At 39.1% G+C, this 22,959-nt stretch overlaps 1 protein-coding gene across 1 annotated transcript in view; it reads left to right on the top strand.

Moving 5' to 3' along the window:
- The first annotated feature begins 6,076 nt into the window (after positions 1-6,076).
- The window catches only part of PRDM11 (PR/SET domain 11), a 48,747-nt gene continuing 31,864 nt past the window's right edge, over positions 6,077-22,959 (top strand). Inside the window, exons 1-4 of the mRNA XM_081314240.1 lie at positions 6,077-6,303; positions 17,945-18,042; positions 19,508-19,611; positions 22,479-22,741. Of these exons, the coding sequence (XP_081170366.1) occupies positions 17,948-18,042; positions 19,508-19,611; positions 22,479-22,741 (462 nt within the window). The 5' untranslated portion in view covers positions 6,077-6,303; positions 17,945-17,947. The remainder of the gene's footprint in view (positions 6,304-17,944; positions 18,043-19,507; positions 19,612-22,478; positions 22,742-22,959) is intronic.

Genomic DNA, 22,959 nt, shown 5'->3' with positions numbered 1-22,959 from the left:
TGAATATACGAGAAACAAACGATGAATATCAAAATTATTATATTTAAATATATTTAAATTTGAATCTTTCTATACCAGTCACACAATTAGTTTTTTCAGGTCTCAAATGTTAATTACTGGGCTATATTTATTGTTTTAAAGTTCTATATTAGCCATCCAGGTTTGTCCTATGATATTAAATAAACAATTTGTCTTAAGAGCTTGATTGTTGTGGGTCTAGCATCCACTGTATCTCTCCAAAGGAAAACAATCTTGAATTTAAGATAATCTTGTTCTCAAAATGAAAATGAGAACAGTTCATCTGCCTGTATTATTATATTAACCAATATAATTCTATATTAAAATAAATTTGCAAGGAAAAAACCCCCTACTCTCACTCAGTTAAATATATTAATATTCATATTGTACACTGCCTAAATCCTTGAAACACGTCAATCAAATGTCGCAAGAAAGCCCCAGCAAGCAGACCATCATTATCTGCTGAAATGTGATTCTGTTGCAAGCTGCATCCAACCCCAAAGGTGAAGCTCTCCAAGGCAGACTGAAAGGAGATGCAACCATGAAAGGGAAGTGTGGATGAAGTGCAGAAAAGGAGAAGCACCAAATGGGATGGAATGAAAAAACAAAAACCACTGGTCCTGTTATACATATGAAAAGCACAAAGTCCAACAGGATGCAAAATAAATTCAAAAAAAGGAAAAGGGCCTTCAATGCAAAATCAATAGAACTAGGAAGGAACCTCAAGAAGTTTCAGGATCCAAACCTAACTTTTTTTCAACAGTCTAGACGCAAGTGTTACCAAACCTAAGTCATCAAGGATGCAGACATAACAAAAGAACTCTCGATTATCCTCTTTGGATATTTAATGGGAAAACTTAACACCAGGGGAATATTTTACACAGAAATCTCATTGAATCTGACAATGTATAAGCACTATGTGCTTAGAGCTCAGAGCATTGTTAAGAGACCCCACATACCCAGTTTACGGTCTGTTTCTGTTGCTCCCATCTGGGAGGAGGTTTCGAAGTATTTCTAGCAGGGCTACCTGATTCTGTAACAGCTTTGTTCCCTATGCCACAGGTCCCCAATCTTTTGGGCACCAGGGACTGGTTCTGGGGTGAAAGGTTTTTCTGCGGACTGGAGAATGTGTGGTTTTGTGTGCTGCCTGCATCCCACGGATGGGGCTTTGCTTGTTTGTGCAGACCGGTTGCTGGCATGCCACGGACCGGTGGGGCTGGGGACCTCTGTCCTATGCCATCCATCTGGTAAACTCGCAAGATTCATTTTTCTCGCCATGCACATGTATACATAATCTGAAATAGACTGTGTTGCTTCTCTGTGTCATATAATGTATGTGGCATATTCATATATATATATATATGAATATATATGAATATATATGAATATATATATATATATATATATATATATATATATATATATATGAATATCTCTCTCTCTCTCTATATATATATATATATATACATACAGTATATATTCATATTTACGTAGTGTACTGTATATTGGAGGTAGTGACCTTTTGAGAACCGTATGCAACAAAATTTCATTTTAATGTATGCCAATTAGTGTACATTCAAAGTGACAATGAAGTAATTCTATTCTATTCTATTCTAAATTTCTATTGCTATTGCTATTTCTATTTCAATAACATCTGCTGTATTCCAGAACTACTCTTCCCTGCAATCCTATACTTTTTGGCCAAGCAAAAATCTATAACTTTTATGTTAAGATAAGCAATGGGGAAAGATTGGCATTTGTGTTCCTAAATTCAGTAAATGAGGTAGTATATGAACACAACAGGAAAAAAATTGCAACAATGTACATTAATGCTGATGTGCTTCTATACAACTACTCTCATGACCTAAGTTTAGTTACCTTTGTTAAGTTCTTAATATGTAACAAGATTTCAGAATATTTTGAAAATCTTTCATCTTCTGCTAGCGTTTTATTTAAAAAAAAGATAAATCTACTTGGATTTAATCCTCATTCATTTGGATGGCATTGTGCAGATTAGTACAAAGAGAGATGCAGTTTAAATAACTATGTGGCTTAGTGTTAACATAAAGCATTAGATATTAATGTTGCACCATATCTCATATATTAACAATGCATATGTAGCTATAACTCACCAGATGTTCTATTTTATTAGCTAGTTTGAAAATGAATGAATAAACACCAAATTAAACATCACTGGCATAAACTATGACTATAGATGAATTTTTAACATTTTTTCCTTACCAAATGTCCTGAATTGCTAATTATTATTTTAATTTAAATCTGTGTACCAGCAATGGCATATAAGAAATAAAAATTAACTTTTAATAGTTTATGTTGCAGAATTGCTAATGTATCACAATAAGTCTTACAAAGGTTATTGTTTGATTAAACCTAATCCACAGTGTGTCAGTTAATTTTCTTGGCTATTTAGATTGCTAACAGTTTAAGACCACTTATTAAGCTTTTATGTTGCTTGGTGAGATTATTAAAATAGATGATCAGAGACCAGATTATTCGTTTTAAAAAATGACAGCATAAAGACCTAATATATAGTGAGAGTTTGAAATAGACTGCATGTTAATTACCAAATTTTAATGGGTATTGAGCTTTTTCTATGTTCTCATTCATTATGAGATTTACATTAAGAGTGTCCCAATGAAGAGTAAGCTAAAGTTTAAGTTCAGTCCAAGACAATTTATCAAACTTACAGTATGCAGTCTTTAGATGCTTCCAGTACTGCATACCAAATTATATAGATCAGACATGTCAAATTCACAACGTCAAGTGATGTCACATGATGTATTGGAGCTTTTACCCCATTGCCAGCAATGGGGTGGGTGCGGTTTCTTCATGATGCGTCTGGCCTGCGGGCCGGCAGTTTGACACCCCTGATATTGATGATCACAATTTTGGCAGTTAACAAAATCAGTTAATCAAAATAGCCCAAACACACACTGAAAATTATTCCATCCCATAGAAAAATATTGTATTACGGTTCATCTTTGAATAATATAATGAATACTATACAATAAAAGACTGAATTTGTACTTCACGATCAAATCATGCTTAATTCACACTCATTCTTTTTTTCTTAGATGGTCATTTCATGTCATTATCCAAGCCTATGGTCTTAGGGCAGGGGTCGGCAACCTGAAAAAGGAAAAGAGCCACTGGGAACCGGTTCCATCACACATAAAAAAAAGTGGGAGCCGCGTGTGTGCGTCCATGCACGTGCAGAAAATGTTTTGCACATGCGCAAAATGTTTTTTCTTGCGCATGCGCGGAGGCGCACAGTTGCCATTTTTTTAATGTATGATGGAACCGGTTGCGCGACGGCGACGGCCCGTTTGCAGAGCTACCGCCTTCGGAGGAAGGCGGCAGCTCTGCAAACGGGCCGCGGCAGCTTTCCCAACAAGCGGCGCCACTGCCCATTCCGAGAGGTGCGCGCGCACCTCTCTGAACGAGTGGAGGTGCGCGCGCACCTCTCCAAACCTTTGGAGAGGTGCACGCGCACCTCTCGGAATGGGCAGCGGCGCCGCTTTTTGGGAAAGCTGCCGGGGACGTGCTGCAGCAGCTTTCCCAAAGAGCAGCGCCGCTGCCCGTTTGGGCGAAGGTGCGCGCACACCTCTCCAAAGGTTTGGAGAGGTGCACGCGCACCTCCGCTCGTTCTGAGAGGTGCACGCGCACCTCTCGGAACGGGCGGTGCCACTCTCCATTTGGAGAGGTGCGCGCGCACCACTGCCCGTTCGGGAGTTAGGGAGTTCCAGAAAAACATCTAGGGAGTTCCAGAAAAACATCTACTTCTGCTTCATTGACTATGCTAAAGCCTTTGATTGTGTGGATCATAACAAACTGTGGCAAGTTCTTAAAGAGATGGGAGTACCAGACCATCTTATTTGTCTCTTGAGAAACCTATATGCGGGTCAAGAAGCAACAGTGAGAACTGGACACGGAACCACTGATTGGTTCAAAATTGGGAAAGGAGTCCGGCAAGGCTGTATACCGTCGCCCTGCCTATTTAACTTATATGCAGAGCACATCATAAGAAAGGCAGGGTTAGAGGAATCAAAAGTTGGAATTAAGATTGCTGGAAGAAATATCAACAACCTAAGATATGCAGATGATACCACTCTAATGGCAGAAAGTGAAGAAGAACTAAAGAGCCTCTTGTTGCAGGTGAAGAAGGAGAGTGCAAAACCTGGGTTGAAACTTAACATTAAGAAAACCAAGATCATGGCATCTGGCCCTCTCAATTCCTGGCAAATAGATGGGGAAGAAATGGAGGTAGTGGCAGATTTTATTTTCCTGGGCTCCAAGATCACTGCAGATGGGGACTGTAGCCAAGAAATTAAAAGACGCTTGCTCCTGGGTAGGAAAGCCATGGCAAATCTAGACAGCATACTAAAAAGCAGAGACATCACCCTGTCAACAAAAGTGCATATAGTCAAGGCTATGGTCTTCCCAGTTGCAATGTATGGCAGTGAAAGTTGGACCATAAGAAAGGCTGAGCGCCAAAGAATTGAGGCCTTTGAACTGTGGTGCTGGAGAAGACTCCTGCGAGTCCCTTGGACTGCAAGGCGATCAAACCGGTCAGTCCTAGAGATCAATCCTGTCTGCTCTTTAGAAGGCCAGATCCTGAAGCTAAAACTCAAGTACTTTGGCCACCTAATGAGAAGGAAGGACTCACTGGAGAAGAGCCTAATGCTGGGAAAGGTTGAGGGCAATAGAAGAAGGGGACGACAGAGAATGAGGTGGCTGGATGGAGTCACTGAAGCAGTAGTCGTGAGCTTAAATGGACTCCAGAAGATGGTAGAGGACAGGAAGGCCTGGAGGAATGTTGTCCATAGGGTCGCGATGGGTCGGACACGACTTTGCAGCTAACAACATACATAGATATATATAGATATACATAGATATATCTAGATAGATAGATAGATATCTATATCTATAGATATATCTATATATATATAGATATATATAGGTGTATATATATCTATATAGATAGATATACTGTACTGTTTATATATCCCTGTTATGCTGCATGAACGTAGGACAATCCATTGGTCCTTTAAGTCAGTACAGTATTGTCAACAAGAGTTTTCTGGCAATTGTGGCAGATGCCTTGTCAAGAAACACTAGGACAAAACTTGCTTTGTTCGGTATGCCAAATCCTGAGAACTACTATTCCTCCCCGCTGGGTTGCATAGCCTGACCCCAGCGTTATGTATCCGACCTCGTGTATATTTATTTATATATAGCCTTATTAGCACTCCCACGCAAACATGAGTAACTCCAGCGCACTAGATGAACGGGGAATTACTTCTAGGAGTTATCTTTTTTTGCTGAAATGCCAGTCGTTTGATCCTTCGCGCCGTGTACGTCAGCGCAAGTTCAAAATCAAAACGGGAGGGAGAAAAGGCAAATAAACCGGAATTCCCGATTCCCAAAGTCGGCAGGTAAAGGCCGAAAACAAACAGGGATCGCCTTCCTGGAAAGCGAGCGCCGTTAAGACTTACTTCCAAGTAAAGGCGCACGGAATGAAGCTGCACCCCTTTACGAGAAAGCCCGGACGCGCCAACCGCCACCAAGGCTTACGTTTGGGGGAGACAGCAAAAAAATCAGATTAGATTTCAATAAATATATATATATCGAAATATATATATATCGAAATATATATATATATATATATTAAATAGGTACAGGTTGCCGGTGTGCTCGCATTTGCTGCGGACGCTGCGCTATTTCTGGGTCAGATCCTTTCTCTGTTGCCGCGGGAGAAACCCGAGAATGGCGGGGAGAAAAACGGGGGCGTGGGGCTTGCTGGCGAAGGAGCCAGTGGAAAAATAGAGGGGCCAAGGCGGAGCATTTGGGGAGGGGGGGGCGACTCCCTGGCCGCCGAGGCTGGGCCTGCAAGCCATCCGCCCGCCAGCCCCGCCGCTTCCCCTCCTCCTCCGGGTTCGGGGGGTCCCCGGGCTCAGCCCCCGAACGCCCCTCTCTTCCGTTCGCCATGTCATTTCCTGTGCTAATAAGATGGTGGTCACGGCCGGGAGGGAGGGAGCCGCCGCAGCTGCCGCCTCCTCCTCCTCTGCCACCGCGCCCGGCCCGGCCCCGGGACCCGTCCTCGCCTGGGACTAACGAGCCAGGCTGGACTGGCCGGGCCGGCGCCGCAGGAGGAGGAGGAGGGGGAGGAAGAGGAGGAAGGCGACGACGGGGGTGGCAGAGCGGGTGGTCGCCAGGAAAGCTGGGCTGCCCCCGGACGACGAGCCAGGGCCCCGCAGTGCCGAGGTGAGTCAGCCCTTCGGTAGCCAAGGTGGCGACGAAAATGGCTGCGGAGCGCAGACGGGGGTGGGGGGGGCGGGGTTGAAGGAAGCTGGGCAAGCGCTGGCTCGGGGTCTGGGGGCCGTTGCGGGCGGAGGGACCGTTTGCTACGGAGGGGCTTGCTCGGCAGTCCTCGCCCAGCAGCGGCGGCGGCGGCGGCGGAGGGCGCGGCCAGGCAGGTAAATAGCTGCCTCGATTTCCCTCTTCCCTTGTGGGGCGAGCGCTGAGATCGGCGCAGCCCGGCCCCTTCCTCCCCTCCTGCCGCTGCTGCCGCCACCGTCTTCTCTGCTCCTCTCCTTCTCCCCGCTTTCCCTGTTACACTACATCCGGTGAGTGACGTGGACGCGCTCCAATGGGCGGCCGAGGAAACCAGTTCGCGCTCCCAGAGGGAACGTGTGGGCGGGGTCCCGAAGCGACTGGGTGACTTTGGAAGCGCCGCGGGAGGAGGAGGAGGTGCCCCAAGTCGAGGGCTGGGCTCGTTTGCTCTACTTCCCTTGGAGTAAATGTCCCACTCGGAGAAGTGAAGTTGGCTGCTGCGTAAACTGATTTTAGACTCCATGCAAAAAAAAAAGTGGATTTTGGCTTCCGTGCAAAAAGGGTCAAGGACTGTGCAGTAGTCATTCCTATAGGCCAGGGGTCTTCAAACTTGGCCCTTTTATGACTTGTGGACTTCAACTCCCAGAATTCCTCAGCCAGCCTGGCTGGCTGAGGAATTCTGGGAGTTGAAGTCCACAAGTCATAAAAGGGCCAAGTTTGAAGACCCCTGCTATAGGCCGTTGGCTCGGCGATGAGGCAGATGGATTTGGTTTGGACTAAAAAAATAGGATTTGCGTGGGCAGAAATCTCTTGCTACCGTTTCGGAATGTCGTATAGTCCACGAGACGGGCAAATGCCGTGTTGGCGAATTTTAGGAACGGAAAATAAAACTGCCAGTATGTTGTGCATCGTTCAGGTCACCCACTGGAGCGATCGAAGTCAACAAAATGAACTGAAAGACAGAAAGGATGCCATACTCAGAAAAAACGATAACTTGGGGCTTGGTTTAGTTTGAGGGGAGTGTGATTGTACAAAGCTATGCATTATGTAGAAACATACGTTCTTCACTTACATTAAAACCTTGCATCATCCAGAAAGGTTGTACGGCCAGAGAGTAATGACTGATAAAAGAAGAGCTTGTGGCTAAATTTAGTCATTTAGATACAGCAAGAGCTACAAACGAGTTTTAAATGGGTTTTTAAAAACATTCAATTAATGGATGAAAAAGCTACCAGTGTCTCCTGGTTATGATGGTAAATAAGCCTTTTTTCAGAAACAAAACTAGAGGGTGATAATATCTTCTTTTTTGCTTGCAGACTTATATTAACCACTTTGGGAGTGACTATGGACCAGATGGATCTCTTGTTTGATCTGATGTAGATCTGTTTATGTTATTCTTTCTTGCAGTCTTACTAAAAGCCAATCAGCCATTCCTATGGCCTGAACATTATTATTAATGAACTCCTTATTAGTAAATAAATTACCATATTATTTAAACTATCCATTTTATTCATTATAAATATAACCATGAAGGAGTAGACTACCTTGATACTGCTACAATATTTGTGTCTATTTCAAGGTTCTAGAGTCTCGGGTTTCTTCCCGCGTTCCTTTCATCTTCAGAAAGTTGTGGCGACGTTTCGACGAAATCCCATCCGTCATCATCAGGCCGGAGTGTTTCTCCTGCTGCTACCAGCAGGAGAAACACTCCAGCAGGAGAAACACTCCGGCCTGATGAGGACGGATGGGATTTCGTCGAAACGTCGCCACAACTTTCTGAAGATGAAAGGAACGCGGGAAGAAACCCGAGACTCTAGATCTACACATACAAACACCCGCGAGAATCTACGAAAACATATATATATATATATATATATATATATATATATATATATATATATATATATATATATATATATATATATATATATATAAATAATTAATGGCCCCTGTAGAATAAATTAAAATTAAAATAAGTTAAAAATTACAGTTAAAAATTAAAAACATAATTAAAATCCCTGTCAGTCCAGGTCAGCCAGGTGGAAAAGGAGTGTTTTGAGGCTGCGGCGAAAGGACTGGAGATCTGGGGCCATCTGAAGTTCAGGGGGGAGCTGGTTCCATAGGGCTGGCGCTCCCACAGAGAAGGCCCTCCCCCTGGGGGTCGTTAGCCGACATTGTCTAGCCGACGGTACCCTGAGGAGGCCTTCTCTGTGTGAGCGCACTGGGCGATGGGAAGTCGTTCCCGGCAGCAGATGGTCCTGCAAGTATCCCGGGCCTAAGCCATGTAGGGCTTTAAAGGTAAGTACCAGCACCTTAAATCTCACCCGGAGGACAACCGGTAACCAATGCAGCTCACGCAGGAGGGGTGTAATATGGGATTATCGGGGTGCTCCCATCACTACCCACGCGGCCGCACTCTGCACCAACTGAAGCCTCCGGGTGGTCTTCAAGGGCAGCCCCATGTAGAGAGCATTACAGTAATCTATACGGGAGGTAACGAGTGCGTGGGTGACTGTACGTAGGGCATCTCGGTCCAGAAAGGGGCGCAACTGGCATACCAGGCTAACCTGGGCAAATACCCCCCTAGCCACGACTCCATATACCCGGGCCTGAAACCCGATTGGTATAATATTGCATGTTATGAATTGTGTATTAAATAAAATTACATATAAATGGCCTATTAGCTATAAGCCACATTAATTAAGATCAAGTCTGCACAGCACTGAAACTGACGCAGATAGTTTCTCATCAAGAAGATAGCTATCCCTAGGTAGACATAAATAGGCTGTCTTACAGTTTCAGTAACTTCATTGAGAGCCAGAATATTTTTCCCCTGATTTTTTTTCTTCGTTAAAATATTCCCTCCTATTTAAATCAGTGAGAGGAAATTCCAATACCAGCATGAAGTTAACATAGTTGCTCTTGTTTCCAGAGCATTCAATTTTGGAATTTACTATCGATGGGAACATTTTGAAGCATTTCAAAGTAGTGGAATTAGTTGATAGCAGTACTTTTAAAAATCCTTAAGCTATATTTTTTTTAAAAGCTGCCTTCAATCAAAGAAGTGAAACCTGACTAATGTACTCTAAACCTAATGAATCACTACTACCATATTTTTATTATTAGTCATTAAGAGAAGATTATGCCTGATTTTGCAACTCCTATAATTTTATGAATTCAGGAAAATGAAGGCTAATGTATCTAGAGATTCCCAGGTAGAGTAAAGCCATGTACCAAATGTATTATTTTTCCATAAACCCCATAGTGCCCATAAACCCCACAGTTGTTGAGTACATAGTACATTTCACAGCAATTTAGATCAGGGAGATCCTCTAAAAAATAGTAGCATTTTTATTACAGGCTTTTCAAAGCCTGGGAGTATTAGAATATGTAATTGAAAGAGACTTTATTAAAATATTCTGCATGCATTGTTGTATGTGTAGTCCAAGTCTCCATGAAACTAATTTTTCTTATATTTTTTCTTCTGTATTGATACCATATTTCTGTACACCATTTAGCACTAAGTAAATCTTGGGTTTCTTTCTCAGAATGCTTAAGGTACATCCTGGAATTCAGATGACAGCTGCTAGTTCTAACAGGAAATATTTGAATATCTTGGGGTATTTGTGTGGGGGCAATGCCAATCATGGAGGGGTAAACATAACATCTAACAGGATTTCATACTGTAGCCCCTGCTCCCTCGTTAACCTCTTGCAAAGGGCAGATAAGAATGTCACACTGATAAGTTAATGATCCTTAGGCAAGCATTACAGTTATTTTAATTTTCATCAATCTGGTTTATAAACTAAATTTAGAATTGAAACGCCTCTCAGAGCTATCAAGAGTTTTCAGATTAAGGATTTAATAAAGAGTTGTACCAACTCTCATTTCGTTTAGTCTTTTTGTTCCTTGGATACTTGATCATGGGGCATTAGCAAGGGCAGGACATTGTGGTTTTTTATAGAATGGTAAATTTCTTTGATATATGGCCTTTCTCATCCTGGATATCTCCTGCTGTATTGTACTTCATTTTCCAGATTTCATAAAATGATTCTTCAAGTTGTAACTGAAGACAGTAACTGTGTTCATGCAACCCTCATAACATGTTAATGAATTAATTCCCCTTTTAAGATGTCTTTCACAACACTATAGGCCAAACAAAAAAGAACCCTAGTCAGTGTTAAGATTATTTCATTGACATGCTGAATGAATGTATTCAGCTAGAGAGCATCAGGTTGGAACCCACTAGAATAAAATGATGTGAAATAGGCTTAATGCAGCATTTTTTAATTGCTTTTATGAAAACATATATTTAAACAAAAAATACATATAAAAAACAAGACATAACATAAACAATACAATCAACAAAAATACAAAAAGAATACTTAACTTCCATTATTCTTAATCTTTCTAATCATTTTCAGGTGACTTCCTCAAGTCCCCCCTATCTGCGTTTCATCGTAAATCATCATTAGCAATTTCCATTTCATAATTTTAAATCATATTTAATGTCTATATTTAATTTCTTATCATTTAACAATCATTCTTCCATATTATCCTTAATACTAAACATTAAACTCTAAAACTGCAACCTATAAGCACTTCCAAGTCCATTTCAAACTAATTAATATGACAATATTTCTTCAAATAGTCCTTGAATTTCTTCTAATCTTCTTCCACCGACTCTTCTCCCTGGTCACGGATTCTCCCGGTCAGCTCAGCGAGTTCCATATAGTCCATCATTTTCGTCTGCCATTCTTCCACTGTTGGTATTTCTTGTGTCTTCCAATTCTTGGCTATCAAAATTCTCGCACTATTTTAATATAAGAAAAATATCTTGTTTTTGCTTTTGTTTTCCAATATAATGAAAAATATAGTCATTTTTCTAGTATTGGATGTAGTTAGAATTTTCTATTCTTCCTCACATCGGCGACATCTTTAATATATAAAGACATCTTAAAACTTTGGGGAAGATTATACAGACTGCATAATCTCTGGTTTGTAAGAGCTGTCCTTGCAATGCCCAAGTAATTGTCAAATAGTAATTATTGTGCCAGTAAGACACATTTTTAAAAAATTTTGACTAACTTTGATATTTGGGTTCTGATCCCATGTATTATAGATTCTTACATAAGGCTTGCTGCAGTCCTTGATACAGAAAGGTTTCCATACCTCTCTTGTATTAAAATGTATGACAAAATTTGGCAAAGTAAAACTATAGAAGACTTGTCTGTTAATAGTTCTTCAAAAGAATGTTCAAGAGTCCCCAAAGTGGTCTATACAGTAAGAATATTGAAGAGAGGGATAGCAATCGCCTTTAAGACTTATATACTGCTTCACAGCCGACCTTGGAAAGATGGAAGGCTGAGTCAACCTTGAGCCCGTGAGACTCTAACTGCCAAACTGCTGGTAGCCAGGATGCAGCATTTCTTTTTGTAGAAGTGGCAGGACTGAAATTCCCAGGAATCTTAACAGGCACTGTCTTCTAATTCCATGGACAGTAAATACATATGGGAAGTAGAATGTTTGCAAAGCAACTGGCAAGTGTATAATTTGAATCCTTGTCTTTTTTCCTACCTTATTTCAGGCTCAGTTTAACAGTGATTAATATTAGGAAAGTATAGTATACCACAAGTGGCTGTTTTGCTAATATTCTCTGGGATATGATGAAGCTTCTATAAATATGATCACAAAACATGACAAAGAGTCTTGGCACTGTACATAGTGCTTATTTGCAGTCAGCATTGCTTTTTATCACTGCTATGCTCTGTGCTATCAATCCTTTGCATACCTTCTTAGGAGATAGTGTCAGTCACTATCTCCGGGGAAATGTAATCCAACTATTGGATATTGTCTTCACTAGATAAATTACAGCATATCTTTTGATACACTGATTTTATTTTTCCTTTATAGAGTGTGCAGCGTCTTCGGCATTTGCCCACAAAATATTTACACTATTATTTTTTATAAATAGATGGGAAACTAAAATAATAATAATAATAAAGATGCATGTATACCCTGTTCTAAATACTGTAGCAAGGTTGGAAAATTTAAAGTTTTGCAACAAGTAAGAATAACCACAAATAAAGCTATGTGTCATGCCAAAATCAATGCAGTATTATAATAGACCAGACATGTCAAACACAAGGCCCGGGGGCCGGATGTGGCCCGCGAAGTGGTTTCATGTGGCCCGCGAAGCCATCCTGGAAACAGTGAGGGAACAGCCCTCACTGCCTTGGCCCTGGCCCAGAGACCCTCCTTCTGCCAGAGACCCTCAGATCTGTCCCACTCCTGCCCAGGCCCCCATAGGCACCCTTGATGTGAACGATGTAGAGCTGGCCATGCTCACCCAGTAGGCCATACGCACTCTAGTCACACCCACCCAGTAGGCCACGCCCACCCTGGCCATACCCCCCCGGCCCCCTGAGGGCAACCGCAACGCTGATGCGGCCCTCAATGAAATTGAGTTTGACACCCCTGTAATAGACTTTTTATTCTATTATCTTTAATGCTTACTAAAGTAATTTGTAATTCTCAGATGCACCAAACCTGAATGAGATAGGATTTTTGAAAGTGTAAAACCAGCACCTTCTATTAACATCTTGAAATAATTTCTTACAAATTCTTTCTGAACCTCATAGCAGGATTCTAGGCAGGGTTGCCCAGTTAAGTGAGCAAGAAGCTTAGAGGAGAATTTGCCCCTACATTAAAAATACTGTCTGTCATGCTTACTTATGAGTAAGGACTGTCATCTAAGGTTGGAGAGCACTAAGCTGTCAGATGGATGTATTGTTTTATCAAGGATTGCATGTGTCTTTAACTATTTAGCCACAACCTTTGGACCTCAAGGTGGGAGAGGGAATTGACAGAGTGCAAAAATTAGTTAACCAATCTTTAATAACAGAGATATTCCACTCTACTTGAGAGCTGAAAAAGAGCTTTTTGGATCCTGACAGGCTGGATAATTATTCTTGTCTCTGTTTTTTCCTGGGTAAAACCATAAAGTGCATGGTGGTATCATAATTCCCGAGAAAAAGATTATCTGGATTTACTTCAGTCAGGTTTCAGACCTTGGGTCAGTACCAAAATGGCCATGGCCACTTTGTTTGATAGATGTGTAGAAAGAATTAGATATTAGATGTGAATGCACCCATGTGAATGCACTGTCAATATGACTGATCAGACAGGTTAGGAGAAGCATCATTTTAAGAGGTTCAGATACTTATCTGTTAGCAGCCCTGATCAGTATCATTTGGTGTAACTAATTCTATCCTGTTTAATATTTACATAAAGAATTTAAAAATGTTATCATGGAATATAATATGGAGTGTCATCAGTATGCAGATGATGCATAGCTGTAAATCTCAATCCAGCTACAGCTGGTATGTCTATAGATGTCTTGTCTGATTTGAATGAGATTTAATAAGCCAAAATGATTGTGAAAGAACTACTCTTGAAAAATAGCAAGGCTGATCCAGACCTTAGTATTTATTTAGATTTAAATATGGTCCTCAACACGGGTTTGCTATTTGGTGCACAGATACGAGCTTTAGCACCAGAAACATTCTTTCAACTTTGACTGATTGTAACTATTTCTGTATAGCCTAATGATGTTCCCAGAGTGATCCATCTTCTTGTTATTATAAATTATGGTACTGTGTTTTCCCAAAAGTAAGCCCTACCTCAAAAATAAGCCTTAGTTTTGGGGTGAGGTGCACATCTAAAAATCAAGCTTGGGGGGGTGGGGGTGGAGCTGCCCCAAGCACTCTGCACTTGCTTATCATTGTAGCTAGGCCTCCCATCAATCAACACTTGCCTCACTTCACTGGTCCACTTCTTCTGCGGCACCCCCTGGTCTGCATTTTGCCATCAGAGACCTTCTTGAAAGGCGTCTGCAGCTGAGAACTGAGCTATGGATTGAATCTGTAGCTCACTTCTCGGCTGCAGAGGCCTTTCCAGAAGGGCTCTGATGGCAAAATGCAGACTGGAGCTCCATTCTCAGCTGCAGAGGCATTTCCTTTGGCCGCAGAAGAAGTGGGCTGGCTGGGCGGGACTGTCAGTGCCACTGCTGCGAGGTGTAACTGTGGAAAAGACCCCCCCCCCAAAATAAGACTTGTGACTCTTTTGGAGGCAAAAAAATAAATAAAATAAGACTGGATTTTATTTTGGGGTAAACACAGTAATAGTCTCTATGTGGAACTGCTTTACAGATAATTTTGAAGTTACAATTTGGTCTAAAATATTGCATTTGGATCTTGACTGACTCTAAAGGACAGCATATTTTTTAATTGCACTGGTTATTAGTTGGTTTCCAGATCTAACTTTGTATTTTCAAGGAGCTAGTTTTACATGTTAAATGCCTAAATGGCTTAAGACCAAAGTACATGAAAACTCTAGTTTATGTGAATACTATATGCCCAGTTTGTAAGGCAGCTAGAAACTTTTTCCTTCAAGTTCTGTTCCCTATCACTAATGAAGCTGTTCAACTGTCCACACAGAATGAGCTCTTTTTCATGGGCCAGTTACATTTTAATGGAATTCAGCTCAATCTGAAGTTTGTTCTTCTTGCTCTCTTCCAGGTGTAAACTGGAAAGATGAACTTTTTCCTCCTTTGGCTTTTGTTTTATTTAGTTGTGCAATTAATTGGTTCATACTAACCTTCTGATTGATATTTTGACTGTATGTAGTATATTTTTAATTATGATTTTAAATATAGATAGCATCTAAATTCTTGTTTTAGTTATTAACTCTGTTTGTGTTTTAGTCAAAAAGGAGAATTAAAACACTTTAATTAATGAATTACTCTACCAAGATAAAATACTCTTTTCAAATCCAGTCATAACATTTCTTACTTTCTAACCTCTTTTTTCTCAGTTTCTGAAAGTTACCAAAGTTATGGTACTGTGAGAACTCAAGAGAAAACCTTTTTTTTTAATCATTTAGAATTTTAGGGCCATGAGTGAGTAAATGAGAGAAGGAGCTTATAGTAGCAATATTCCAGTCATCAAGTCCTTTGTTTTTACCAGCTTTTTCTATATTAAAATGGGCATAATATATCTAACTTTGTGTACTCTCTGGGGAAATTTAGAATGATGAATGTTGACATTTAGCATGCCTGGTGGAATTAGCAAAAGATTAGTGAACACACCAGGAATTACAAAGACTGATTTCAGTGCAAAGCAATAGGATTAGAATTCATGAAGATAAAATATTTTTCTGAGATTGTGGAAGGACTACAAATTCTTATCTAACTATATGTGTTAATTACAAAGCAGGAGAATGTCTCTATCAAACACTGCTGTTTTGTTTATAGATAATCCACATTATCTTTCATTTCTTTTTTAACTATTTCTTCCCCTCTTCCTCTCCACAACTCATTCACTCTCTCTCATTGTCTTCCTTCCTCTCTCCCTCCCTCCCTCCCTCCCTCCCTCCCTCCCTCTCTCTCTCTCTCTCTCTCTCTCTCTCTCTCTCTCTCTCTCTCTCTCATGCAGGCAGATGATGAAGTCTGATGAAGTAAACTCTGAATTGTGAAAGCTTGCACTGTTTAATTATCAAAAGGCTCTTCATTATTATTAATAGACGTGGTACTCTCAGTAGACATTCAAAACAATTTTATTGAATATTTATTTTTACTATTAAAACATAAACTAATACATGCAACAATGGCAATTAAAACAAAATTGGATCAAAGTAAAAAAAAATGAATAGTTCACATAATATGGTTTTTTACTTTGATGGAATGTAGTTCAGAGTTGCCGGAGGGAGGGGCTCTTTCCCAGAGGGTAAATGAGACGGTAGATCTTTGAAGGTTGGTCAGCAGAAAGAAAGTTAAAAGAGCTCCTCTCTAGCAGTTCATAGAGTATAGGCAGATAATTGCCTTAGCCTGGCAAAGTTTCTGTTTGTAGGTGAACAACAATAAAGAACTATTCAGAAGTAACCCTACCTCTTGTTCTTGGTTCTTTGGGACTGACATTTACAGCATTATGAAATTAACATTTTAATTGTGAACCAGGAAGGGACATAGATGTTGAGGTATAAATTAATGATTCATAACTCAGCCCCAGGCTTAACAGCGAATGTAATACTTGTAGTCCTCAATATGCAACCACAATTGGGACTGCAACTTGTGTTGCTAAGCGTTGGGGTCGCTAAATGAGTTGTACCTAATTTTACAACGTTTTTGACATGGTCATTAACCAAATCACTGCAATAAAAGGGTTGTTAAACAAATCCAGTTCCTTCATTGACTTTGTTCTGGGAAGCTGTCAAGGGAAGGTTGTAAATGGAGATCACATGACCCCTGGATGCTGCAACTACAAGCCAATTGCCAAGTGCCCAATTTTTGATCATGTGACTGCAGCGATGCAGACTCTTTATTATGGCAAACCTACAAAGTAGAATCACTGGGGTACCTGTGATCCCATCATTGGGTGGGAATGATGATCAAGGTGGATGAAACCAGAATTTCCTTCCCTTGATTTCTTTTGGAGGGGTAGGGCAGCACGTTTGGGAGTTTATATTACATGTCTTTCTCTTAATCCCTTCTCAGATAGAAGTAACATATCAAACAGTTTGAACTAACTGGTCAGATATGATTTCTGGGGAACAAAAATGGGGTGTTGACTATCCCTGAGCTTGAATAAACAAAGAAGGCATAAAGATTTTGGGAAAAGAGAAAAAGGCAGCCTTGAGATTAAGGCTAAGAGCTTCAAGGCTAAGTTGGGTTGTTGTATTCTAAGAGCCTCTGCAAATGTCTTTGACTTAAAAGAGTTACTGAAATGTTTGTTTGGGGTGCTTTTTATGGGTGCAATAAATATATTGACCTGAAAGTAAAATTAAGTCTTTAAGAAGCTTGCTGTCGCTTCACAAAAAAGTCAGTAATGAAACAAAACATCCCCCTGCCCCCAAATTAAAGTTGAGGAATCATCATAATTCAGTGTGATCTTCCTTTCTGCTGTAGTGCAATTTTTTTAAAAATTGTACTGCGTTTAGTGTTATGTTCCTAAGGAATTCAAACCCAATCTTCTCTTGCTGTATATGGAAGAGAAGCAGCTCTAAAAATAAAGAGGTTCAGGAATCCAATGGATAATTCTGGTTTTATTATTTGTTTTGTTTGTTTGTTTTTTTGCAGATTGAATACTATGGAAATATTTAGACTAGAGAAGATAAGTTAAAAGTGTTCCAACCATGTAGACATATTCGCAAGTCCTTGAAAAATGTCAGTTGTATAATGGAAGTGTTAAAAGCTTACAAGAAATCAGACATCAGGAGCTGCAGCGGCTCCTACGCTGCTTAAGATAATATAAAAAAAAATTACCAAAAATTTGATATGAAGCCTGAATAAAATAGCAAAACTGAGCAGGGAATTTGTGTTGATTCTTGGTCCTTTTTGATGCATATACCATTACTGTGAGAGAAGTGTTTTTAAAAGACAAAGGAACAGATTTTCTGAATGCTAATATCTAATGTCATATCAGCTGGAGAATCAGTTTCTTTCAGGATCTGTTTAGGAAAAACATTGTTTTGAAATGCACATTTATATTTTTACCTTTACTTTTTTTTTTTATAGAACATGACTGAAAAACTAAAGGATTGCTTGGGAGAAATGGTAACAATCAAGACAGAACCATGTTCTCCGTGCCAGGAAGAAGAATATGGACAATTTGGGTAAGAGCCTTTGGGTTTCTAATTTTCACCATCAATATAAGAATCCCGTGCAAAACCGCAAAGACAAATAAGGGTGATAAATGCATTGTAATGTTACAGTGTAAATATTGACCTTTCATATTTGTGCCCCAGCTTCAGTCATAAGTAGTTCCCAACACTGGACACGAGTGTAAGTCACATCATGGCATTTATTTGTTGGATTTTTATGTACCACCTTTATTTTTTTTGTCTAATCAAGGCAAAATACACATAATGCTTCTGCCTTCTACTTTCCACCAAAATAGCAACCCTGTCCCTGTAAAAGCATTTTGGAAATTATGTTCAAGCTGTTTAAGATATTAACATTTATTATAAGATTGTCAGTGCTTTGAAAACATCTTTTTCCCCCTATATCCCTGTGGCTTGTTCAGCATCTGGTACTAAAGCTATTTATTTCTTCCCAACCTGATATAGCAACTTGGGTTAAGGGGAATAATATATCTTCTTGTACAGAGAAAGAATAGAACACCTGTTCATGGCAGACTGTGTGGAAAATGTGACTGGGATAAATACCTCTTTGTATTTCTGTAAGAGAGGGATTCAGCATAGGGCAGAGTTGAGAAGAAGGCCTGATGTTGAATGACTGATGGCTTGGTTCATAGTTGAGTACTAAATCATGGTTTTTGGTGAAGGCTGTCTATTGTTAAATGATTATAATAAATGTGGCAACAAAGCCTTCTTCTGAGATAGTCTTCTTCCCTTTCCTTTATTGTCTCTATATATCCCACACTATGAGAAATTGCCCACCCATGCTGTAAGGAATTAAAATAGCAAGTCAGAATAAATGCAGGACAATAGAAAAACATGTTTGCTGGTGTTGAGGTTTTTTTGTTGCTTAAGAAGCAAAAGGGAAGCAAAGCCATTTGAAAATAGTTAAATGTACTGAAGTTTTGGCATCAAGTCTACAAATTTCCTTCAGAAATTTGGGCAAATGTGTAGACCTGGTGCCAGGACTCCAGTACATCTAATTGATTTGATAGTTTGCTCAAGAGAAGTTCCAAGGAATGAGAATTCAAAAATATTTTCAAATAGGTAGTGACTAAATTGGCACAAAAAATTAAAAGCCAAGCAGGAAATTAATTTTAATCTCAGGGTTAAAACAATATATATTTTTTCTTTTAACGATCCTGTAATCCCTTGCATCAGGCTATAGTCAGGGCAACTGAATGGAGCTGAACGTTTACTGGCTGGATGCCCTTCCTGATTCCTACATGGAGCTAATAGTAGATATTTTCTCTTTGTGCCGAAGAGAGAAATATCTGCCGCTACCTAGGATTACCGGTAAATGCACAATCTCCAGATTGTGAGACGAGAACTCCACTTCTAGGCCAACCAGCCACTCTAAAACAAAAACATATACTTGTTCTAATTTCTATTACTTCATTTTCTATAGTAGAATATCACATGTCTTCTCTTGTTTTGTCAGCTCTCAAAAGCTTGACTCTCACTCTGTGGATGTGGAGCCTAAAAAGCTAAAAGGAAAGCAGGAGTTGGTCATGTCCAAAAGTTTTCAGCAGGTAGATTTCTGGTGTAAGTATCTTATTGGTGATCTAACCATTCTAGTATTAAACTTTTAGAATAGAAAATACAGTCAGTAGAAAGGTCACAGTTGCTAAACGACAATAGTAAAACTAAAGTAGGATTGTGTGGCATTTTGTCCATATTTCTCCTCTTAGGATTCTACGATTAGTTTTTTCTACAATTAATTTTTAAAAAGCTATATTTTTTCCAAATTTGCCAAACTTTATAAGATGTTGACTGTCTCACATGAAAACTCATAAATAGTTCAAGCAAATATTCATAATGCTCATGATATTTGATTACTTGGAAAGATTCAGGCTATTTCAAAATTAATTTTTAAAATATTTATTTGATGCCACAATACTGTAATTAATTATATGATGGCAACAGCATCTGAAAAGGTTTCTAACCCTAAAGTTAAAAGTTTCATATTTTTAACTATTAAATAATATAGCTTATATCCAAGAGGCAATTTTATATTCAGCATGCCTTAAATCCATAAAATTAGCTAAGATATAAGAAAATTTGAAGGACAGAGTTTTCAAAAGACTCAGCAAGACAGTCTTTGTCTGCCATACATGTAGATATCAGAGGAAACATGGCAAACTTTCTCAGACAGATTTGACTTTAATTTTCAAATTATTATTGTCCATAATGCTGGCTGACGTGACTTTTTTATGTTTAATCTGCAAAGCCCTTAGTGCTCTCTATGCTTGGTTGCAAATGTTTCTTTCCAGAGTAGAAGAGACAGATCATAAAAGAGCTAATTTTATTTTTTTTTATCAAGAGGGACATAAGTAATGTGGCTTGTTTTTATTTAAATTTACATCCTTGCTCTTCATCTTAGTTTTTTTTTAAAAAAAAAAAATCACAAGAATCCTATGGCAAGAATGTAGCAAAATATTAAATTTACTAAAAAAGAAACAGAAAAAAACTTTTGTGACCAAACAGTTATTTCAATTTAATAGATTTAGTATGGGAAAAGTCAACCAGAAAAAAAAATTCCTCACCATTCCTAAGGTTGTTTGTCAGTATGACCCTACACAGTATATGAAGTCCAATAGAGATGTGCAAAATGTTTGTTACAGCTGTTTTAGGCTTGTCCATGCCTAAAATGAAACATATATATTTGGGATAGTTACATCCATGTATGGAACTGGGAAAAAGCCAAGGGCATAAAAAATTGGAGGTAAGCAACCTGTTGTCCTGAAAGTTTAGCAGCAACTGAGGGAAGGAGAGAAGGTGGTAGAAATATGGGCAAACTTGTGGAATGTTCTATGCCGGGAATACTGAAGGAGCAGAGAGGATGATAACACATCAAATTTTTCTTCTCCAGATTTTATTTACTCTGCAGCCTAACACATTCTAGGTTTACTTCTGTCTGGCCTGAAATGATTGAGCAGAACCTCCAGAATGCAGTGATTTTGTCCAACATTTGAAACAAAACATTTTCTCCATTTTGTGCCACAGAATTATACTGTAAGCCTAAAGCATGCAGTAAAGAATTTTTTTTAAAGAAAAAACATTTTTGTTTTATGATCTCCAAGTTGTCCGACATTCTATTTCTGGTTTCGGCAACATCTATAAAATTTCCCATATGGGAACCATTAAATGTGTGCTGCTTGCTCTCTTTTCTTTCCTTTGAGTTCCGAGCAGGATCATATTAACACTTTTAGTAATTATTTTGTAATGAGAATGGGCATACTTAAGATTTTAAAGCAAATGTTCATGTGATTCTTCTACTGAAACAGAAAGAAGTAGAGAATCTTTATCTCACTTGGGTAATAATTGGGGTTCCAATTTAGAAAGCATTAAATATATCTCTTCACGTTTATGCTCAAATTTACATTTAAACAAAACTTGGCATTGTTCTGAGACAATATGCAAAGAAAATTATATTGATTCCTCCATAGTATTGCTTTGAATTCTTGTTTTGATTCAAAAAGTTATAATCAATGTCACTGTTCTTATATGATTCCCACAGTGCTGATCTTGCCAGAATAGCTACCTCTTTATTTACATATATGTGTTATCTCCAATTTTATATTGACAAGGGTATGAAGTTGCAATAAAATAAGAGATAAGAAGTACTTCAGAGCCACTAGTAAATTTCTTCAGTTGCAGTCTGGCAAAGCTGCTTTTTGCATTTCCATAAAAGAGATTTTTAAAAATCAAGCCTTGGAGCTATTGAAAAACCTCAGAAAATTATGAAAGGAATGCAGTACTAATGGATTAATTGCAAACCTTGGCCTGATATGTAATTATGAAAAAGAGATAATTCATACACAGAAAATTTACTTACAAGTTATGATGTAAATGTGAACTATTGGGACTAATTCTCATGTGTTTCCATCTTTTAAATATAAATAAATATTCATTGGGCCAGGAATAATCTCTGCTTCAAAGAGCCTCCACAGCAACCACGATACACATTTTCCTGCCTTAACTCATACTATACTATTTCCTTACTTTTGGCTGTGGAGTAAGGGTGATACAAACATAGTAGTTGTGGTAAACTACAGTTGTTTGCTTCTGCTTCTAGGAATGGTTGGATTAAAAGATATCTGATTCTTTTAGGCAAGTTTTTGTGAATTATACCTTCATTCAGGAAGCAAACATTTGCTTTCCTATTGCAATGAGCTGAAATCCTTGCTGAATACATAACCTTTGACTCAAAAAGATGTACCTATCTGGCTGGGAATTACTTTTTACTAGAAAAAAAAATCCCTAGATATTTTTGGTAATTTGTTTACAATTTTGATCAAAGCATGAGAAAGTTTAATTTGAAAATTAAAATTAAATTCAAAATACTTTACTGGCATCCTTAGCAAGATTAGGAGGGCTGGACTCATTCTTGTCATTTCCTCTTTCTATAGTTTGTGAGTCGTGCCAGGAGTACTTTGTAGATGAATGTCCAAATCATGGCCCACCAATGTTTGTGTCTGATGCTCCAGTACCCATTGGCATCCCTGAACGAGCTGTGCTCACGATCCCTCCTGGCATGGAAGTGATCAAAGAGCCAAATGGGGAACGAGATGTGCGCTGCGTAAGTGACATTATTCCCAAAGGTCGCATCTTTGGACCATATGAAGGGAAGCTGTCTAGTCAGGACAAGTCAGCAGGATTTTTCTCTTGGCTGGTGAGTATTCTCAGCTAGGTGATTATTTAAGGAATCAGTGAGATTAACATCTGAAACATATTTGTTTAAAAAAAAAACGAGTGCCTATAGTTTAGCTATAAGAAGACCGTGTGTAATTAAGAAGCTCCTCATACAATTAATCTTCAGGCAAAGATTAAAGTGTAAAGAACAAAGTAAAACCTGGAAGTCAGGAGTAAGGTTTTCATACAAGAAAACAT

This window comes from Vipera berus (genome assembly GCF_964194415.1).
Source record: "Vipera berus genome assembly, chromosome: 1".
NCBI lineage: Eukaryota > Metazoa > Chordata > Lepidosauria > Squamata > Viperidae > Vipera > Vipera berus.
The sequence above is the reverse complement of the archived record's forward strand: the minus strand, read 5'-3'. Positions and strand labels throughout refer to the sequence as shown.